The sequence below is a fragment of the Salvelinus alpinus genome, chromosome 21 (genome assembly GCF_045679555.1).
Source record: "Salvelinus alpinus chromosome 21, SLU_Salpinus.1, whole genome shotgun sequence".
NCBI classification, from domain to species: Eukaryota; Metazoa; Chordata; class Actinopteri; order Salmoniformes; family Salmonidae; genus Salvelinus; species Salvelinus alpinus.
The window spans coordinates 2,385,311-2,392,792 of record NC_092106.1 but is presented as its reverse complement, the minus strand read 5'-3'; the positions used below and the strand labels follow the sequence as shown (position 1 = coordinate 2,392,792).

Below are 7,482 nucleotides of genomic sequence, written 5' to 3'. Positions count from 1 at the left end.
GTCAACTATGATATGGTCATTATTTGAACTGGCTAGCCAGCTAACTTAATCTTAGCTAGCTAGCTAACAAGCTATAAACTAACCAAAACATTAGTTGCCTGGTTTGTGTGAACGCTGCGTGTAACACATCCGGTGTCAGGATAAATAAAAAGCAAGGTCTGCTAACTTTCTTTAATTATGTTTAATTACCGCAAACAATGAATGGCAAATGCAATTTTCGTATATACGGGTTCGCTGTATCACCGCGCAGGGTTAACAGGGAACTGGCAGGAAGTACGTAAACAGCTGTTCTTATACCGTGATGACGTAGTTTCAACGCGTCTGTTAGCCTATCACAGTAGAGGCTGGGCTTGGTTTAGACTTTGCCCCCCTTTGCTGGCCCTTTGTCCAAGCCCCTTGGCGCGTTCCTTTGTCCACATCTGGTTGCTGGGTAGATTAGGTCTGTCGATTCTACACTAAAACAGTTCCTAATATGGTATTGTCCAGTATTCTAAACTCCTGGTTGGCCTAGAGAGATGCACCCCTCCCCTCTCCAGACTGTCCACAGCTTTTATGGCCTGTGTTGGTCAGTCCTTACACCTACACACACACCCCCCTCTGTATAGTTTGTGTATGTGTGTAACAAAACAATATTCCTCTTCAACCAATATGCTAACAGCCTATAGTGCATTAACCTAAATCCTAACATTTGCCAGATTGATATATACTAAATTCGGTGTCATGTCCCCAGTGAAAGTCGCATCCATCTACACACAATACCCCATAATGGCAAAGTGAAAACATGTTTTTCAAAATGTTTGCACATTTATTGAAAATGAAATATAGATATCTAATTTACATAAGTATTCACATCCCTGAGTCAATACTTTGTAAAAGCACCTTGGCAGCAATTACAGCTGTGAGTCTTTCTGGGTAAGTCTCTTATTAAGAGCTTTCCACTTCTGTATTATGCAACATTTGCCCATTACTCTTATCAAAATTCTTCAAGCTCTGTCAAATTGGTTGTTGATCATTGCTAGACAACCATTTTCCGGTCTTGCCATAAATTTTAAAGTAGATTTAAGTCAAAACTGTAACTCGGCCACTCCGGAACATTCACTGTGTTTTTGGTAATCAACTCCAGTGAAGATTTGGCCTTCTGTTTTAGGTTATTGTCCTGCTGAAAGGGGAATTTAACTCCCAGTGTCTGGTGGAAACCAGAATGAACCAGGTTTCCTCCAGGATTTTGCCTGTGCTTAGCTCCACCCTGAAAAACTCCCCAATCCTTAATGATTACAAGCATACCCATAATATGATGCAGCCACCACTATGCTTGAAAATATGGAGAGTGGTACTCAGTACTGTGTTGTATTGGATTTGCTCCAAACGTAACACTTTGTATTAATGACAGAAAGTTATTTACTTTGCCACATTTTTTGCAGTATTACTTTAGTGACTTGTTGCAAACAGGATGCATGTTTTGGAATATTTTTATTCTGTACATTTTTATTCTGTACAGGCTTCCACTTTGTCAATTAGGGTAGTATTGTGGAGTAACTACAATGTTGTTGATCCATCCTCAGTTTTCTCCTATCACAGCCATTTAACTCTGTAACTGTTTTAAAGTCACCATTGGCCTCATGGTTTAATCCCTGAGCGGTTTCCTTCCTCTCCGGCAACTGAGTTAGGAAGGACACATGTATCTTTGTAGTGACTGGGTGTATTGATACACCATCCAAAGTGTAATTAATAACTTCTCCATGCTCAAAGGGATATTCAATTTCATCTTTTTTATTTTTGCCCATCTACCAAAAGGTGCCCTTCTTTGCAAGGCATTGGAAAACCTCCCTGTTCTTTGTGGTTGAATCTGTGTTTGAAATTCACTGCTCGACTGAGGGACTTTACAGATAATTGTTTGTGTGATGTACCGAATTAGGTAGTCATTCAAAAATCATGTTAAACACTATTATTGCGCCTCCCGAGTTGTGCAGTGGTCTAAGGCTCTGCATCGCAGTGCTAGAGGTGCTACTACATACTCGGGTTCATTCCCGGGCTGTGCCACAACCGGCTGTGGCCGGGTGTCCCATAGGACAGCGCACAATTCGCCCAGTGTCGTCCGGATTAGGGGAGGGTTTGGCCGGTGGGGCTTTACTTGGCTCATCTCGCTCTAGCGACTCCTTGTAAACATTTCGAAAAACATTATTCCACTTTGAACATTATGGGGACTCGTGTAGGCCAGTGACAAAAAAATTAAAATACCAAAAATCATCCACAATTGCTGCAGCAAGCATAGCTGCTCATCTTGCCGCGTCCATTTCAGTTAACAGAAACAAACAGAAATGGAACGTTCGCTGCCAGTGTTCGCAAATGGAAGCTTTGTTGAACGCACCTCTGGTCTGACAAACAGCGCTGTAGCGCTGACACTTTCTACTGCAGATGCAGAAGGCCCTATATTTCTATCTTAAACAGACAGACTTTTATAGGGGATTAATCTCAATACATAAATTAGCTCCAAGACAGTTTCTTTAGTAGCTGAATATGTCTTCACTAGAGTGTGGTACTGCACTGTATGCACTGAAGGCGATCATAGCTATCTTGGCAGCCATGACATGCTAAGCTAGTGTGATCAAGACATGCTAAACTAGTGTGATCAGGCGTTTCTGTTGGAAACAAATGGCCGCCATGTTTTCCAAAATTAGAACGTCAAAATTTTGAACGACAGACTGATCACCTGACAATTGCCTATGCTTGGATTGGATTCCTTCACATTTCCCACTAGGTGGCACTGCGGGTAGACTAAAAGTGCAAACAGAGCGGGTGGCACTACTATTTGATGTACGTAAATGAGCGGAAATGGGGCTATAAAAAAAGCTAGCCAATTAAGGTTTCAGAGTGTTACAACAATGCTTTATTGTTATTTCTTAGTGCCTTTGAAAATGATCCCTAATGTGCTGATATGCTCCTATTTTGGAATGGATCCCACAGCTGCAGTGATTCACTTTTCCCACATCCTGGCATCCACATCCAACTCCACTACCAAACACAGAATACACATGAAAAAGGATGAAGAACACAGACCAGGATAGTGTTTATTAGGTACAAAATGGAAGAAAATGGATTGAAACCACGCTTTCCATTGCCTACCCTAATGAACATGACTCAGGCTTTTAACAGCTTGGTCTTACCTTACCTGCACCATTACCAGGTATATTGTGGAATAGAGCAAGGAGGGGGTTGGGCGCACTGATTATAAACAAATTTAAAGTAATCTACGTAATGTGTGTGTGTGTGTGTGTGTGTGTGTGTGTGTGTGTGTGTGTGTGTGTGTGTGTGTGTGTGTGTGTGTGTGTGTGTGTGTGTGTGTGTGTGTGTGTGTGTGTGTGTGTGTGTGTGTGTGTGTGTGTGTGTGTGTGTGTGTGTGTGTGTGTGTGTTGGTGGGGGGGGGGATTTACATATACTATTTGTGGGGGCGGGCATGTGTCACTGCATGGAGCCTATTTAAGTTTTGTCAAGCAGTGAGTTTATGTTCCTCATCCAGTACTGCCGCAGTTACCAGGATCTCTCTTTCTCCCTCTCCGTCACATTCGGTCTCACTGGGTTATTCTGTCTCACTCCATCAGGTAAGACTCAAGATTATAATCATTATGTGGTCATTCTCTTGGCTAATAACCCTATTCATTCTCTTGACTGATCTCAGACCGGTTTTTCTGAGTGAAATAGAACTTCTCTGTAGGTGAGAGGGTTGTTCTGTATTTCAAGAGCTACAAGATAAGGAACAGTGGCACTCTAAATATAAAAAAACAACAAGACAATAATTACTCTGAAGTTATTCTGACTGTCTTCTCTTCATCCTTGCCGGATGTCTACCACAGAGATGTGTGTCGCCAGCTGCTCCAGGTGTGTGGGTGTGTCCCTTGTTCCCATGGCATTTGTGTGCATGCTGGCCAATGGCCTGTTGCTGTTGCCAGACCTTAAGGCATGCTACCTGTTGGACGGTCACGTGACCAGAGAGGCCAGGTGGGGCACAGGCCTGTGGGCCTCTGGAATCCTGGTGAGACAACAATGTGCTGTGTGTGTGTGTGTGTGTGTGTGTGTGTGTGTGTGTGTGTGTGTGTGTGTGTGTGTGTGTGTGTGTGTGTGTGTGTGTGTGTGTGTGTGTGTGTGTGTGTGTGTGTGTGTGTCTCTCTCCTAATAAGGACATGACAGTCATCATGACACTCATGTCACTCATTCCTGAAACACCCCATTGTCCAAAAAAAGGCAGATTGTGGTTTGAGGGTGGATTGTCATGTGTCTAATATGTCTTTCGTCTGTTTTTAAGCTAAATTTAGAGTCAGTCACAGTGCTAGGATTTTTTGCAAGTTGTTTCTGCTATTGTTGACAGTAGTACTGTAATAACGTCAACTATTGGAGGGAAGTGAATGTGTAGCATTCTACTGAAAAGGGATTCCATGTAAAACTAAATATTCAGCCTTTTATGCTTTTGTCTGTAGGTTCTTATTGGAGCTCGGGGGTTTGTGATTGGCAGCTCAAGGGAAGGCTGCTGTGCATACAGGATAGAGGTGAGGCTGTGGCTTGTTTTCATCCAAATGCACCTCAGGACCGCATTAGCTCGGGCGAGGTTACTAATCAAACTAGTCTGGTTCACCAACCGATCCACCTCCATTACATCTTCATGTCCTCTTTCTGAGTAGTTTTAACAGTCTTCCGTGTACGTATGTGACCTGCCTGCTTGGTTGTGGTGTACATCCTGAACGAATTATTACTCGTCTGGGAGTGCTTTGTCCTTTCTATCAAATTCTCATGGGTTATTGGATATAACCGGAGAGAGAGACAGAATAGTTAGGAGAGTTTTTGCATTGAAGGGCAGTTGGCCGGAATCGAACACACGCCAACTTCAGTTTACATGTGCTACTACAGAGATGTGCTCTAACCACTTGCAACCACCCCAGGCCCCCTTTCTATCAAGTTTTAATAGTATGGATCTTCCGCCCTCTTGTGGCCAGATGCTGTGCCAAGTGGGTTGTTCCTGCGTGGCTCTGGCTGCTGCAGCCTTTTGCTGCCTAGTGAGCGCTACAGGACTGGTACAGGGACCACTGTGTCTGCACAACAGCACACAAGGTCTGGCCTGGGAGATGCCACTCAAACCACAGAAAAGCGGGTGAGTGTGTGTGTGTGAGGGGGGAGTGGTGTTCTCAATTGCTCAAAAGCAGTTTCGAAAACTTAGGTGTGGTCTTAAAAAGCAGAACAACAATGATCAAATTGTTGAGTTGCACAATTACCAGTAATAATTTTCTACACTTTGCACAGCTTGTGTTCACTAGTTATATGTGTTATGAATGTCAATTTAGTTTAACCTTACTTGTCTTTGTAGAGATCCCGTCTACCTGTTTGATAGAACATTATGGCCGGCGGCCTGCGAGGAGCCACGGAACGTTGTTCAATGGAATGTAGTGCTGTTTTCTGTTCTCATGGCAACCAGTGGACTGCAGGCTGTCCTTTGTGCAGCACATACAATCAATGCTATCCTGGGCATAATATTTGGGCCAAGATTCTGCAAAAACAAGGTGAGGTGTGAATGTGTGTGTGTGTGTGTGTGTGTGTGTGTGTGTGTGTGTGTGTGTGTGTGTGTGTGTGTGTGTGTGTGTGTGTGTGTGTGTGTGTGTGTGTGTGTGTGTGTGTGTGTGTGTGTGTGTGTGTGTGTGTGTGTGTGTGTGTGTGTGTGTGTGTGTGTGTGTGTGTCCTTTCACTCACTGTGTGTCTGAATGTGTGTTACAGGTCAGTCCAGCTTGAAGACATGATCCAGGAACCTAATTAGGAGCAGGAAGGAAGGACCTCCCGAAGGAAGTACTGTAGTTACTAGATGCTGATCTTAGGTCAGTTTTACATATTTCCCCCTAATGGATGAGGTCAGGATTGCGGAGGTTTAGCTGATCCTGGATCTATGCCTACAGGGAGCTTCTACCACCGCTAAACATTGGTTCTGGCCACCAGTCAGCGTTTCACGAACTAAGAAGCAGACTTGCACTTTAAAGAAAAAATCATAAAATAGCATATATTTTTTTACATGATTTTATTATGTTTTGATAAGCTAACAGTGTAAAACAGGGAGACAAAAAGGCACATTTAGAAGAGGATAGAGGTAGATGGGATGGGGAGAAGCTGTTTGAGGGATTTCAAAAAAACATCTTTAAGTTTCATATACCTAGATGATACCATTCAGACAGCGGTCTCTACACTTTGCTTGCAAGTTGGCACTCTTCCTGTTGACTGTATATACACGTTATTATATTGCAAACATTATTTAAGAGGCACATAGTGTGTACTGCTGAACAATTGTGAAGCTGTGATCTTATATATAGTAATTTTGTTAATTATATTAATGTCATAGTCTAATTTCATGAAGTTTGATCAAACCTACATCCTCTAGTGGGGTGCAGGGCAAAAAAAAGTTGGTATGAAAGAAATAGAACCCGCACACTCAAGCTCAATCACGTACCTTTATTCAAATCAAATCCAATTGTATTGTTCACATACACATGGTTAGCAGATGTTATTGTGACTGTAGCGAAATGGTTGTGCTTCTAGTTCCGAAAGTGCAGCAATATCTAACAAGTAATATCTAACAATTCCACAGCAAGTACCTAAAACACACAAATCTAAGTTAAGGAATGGAATAAGAATATATAAATATATGGATGAGCAATGTCAGAGCGGCATAGGCAAGATGCAAAACATAGTATAGATTACAGTGTTTACATATGAGATGAGTAATGCAAGATATGTAAACATTATTAAAGTGGCATTATTAAAGTGACTAGTGTTCAATTTATTAAAGTGGCCAATGATTTCAAGTCTGTATGTAGGCAGCAGCCTCTCTGTACTAGTGATGGCTGTTTAACAGTCTGATGGCCTTGAGATAGAAACTGTTTTTCAGTCTTTCGGTCCCAGCTTTGATGCACCTGTACTGACCTCGCCTTCTGGATGGTAGCAGGATGAACAGGCAGTGGGTCGGGTGGTTGTTGTCCTTGATGATCTTTTTGGACTTCCTGTGACATTGAGTGCTGTAGGTGTCCTGGAGAGCAGGTAGTTTGCCCCTGGAGATGCGTTGTGCAGACCCTGCTGTTGTGGGCGGTGCAGTTGCCATACCAGGCGGTGATACAGCCCAACAGGATGCTCTCCATTGTGCATCTGTAAAAGTTTGAGGGTTTTAGGTGACTGGTGCTGTTGCGCCTTCTTCACTACACTGTCTGTGTGGGTGGACCATTTCAGTTTGTCAGCGATGTGTATGCCAAGGAACTTAACTTTTTACCTTTTCCACTGCTGTCCCATTGATGTGGATAGGGTGTGCACCCTCTGCTGTTTCCTGAAGTCACGATCATCTCCTTTGTTTTGTTGACGTTGAGTGAGAGGTTATTTTCCTGACACCACACTCCGAGAGCCCTCACCTCCTCCCTGTAGGCTGTCGTTGTTGGTAATCAAGCCTACTATGGGCCTCCCGAG

The 7,482-nt window shown here is 43.2% G+C and overlaps 1 protein-coding gene across 1 annotated transcript; it reads left to right on the top strand.

The window, feature by feature from the left end:
* The first annotated feature begins 3,853 nt into the window (after positions 1-3,853).
* LOC139547574 (transmembrane 4 L6 family member 5) lies at positions 3,854-6,829 on the top strand. The gene is made up of 5 exons (XM_071356497.1): positions 3,854-4,030; positions 4,473-4,541; positions 4,986-5,140; positions 5,354-5,546; positions 5,758-6,829. The coding sequence occupies exons 1-5, from the start codon at positions 3,854-3,856 to the stop codon at positions 5,770-5,772; spliced, it is 609 nt and encodes a 202-aa protein (XP_071212598.1). The 3' UTR covers positions 5,773-6,829.
* Positions 6,830-7,482: the final 653 nt, after the last annotated feature.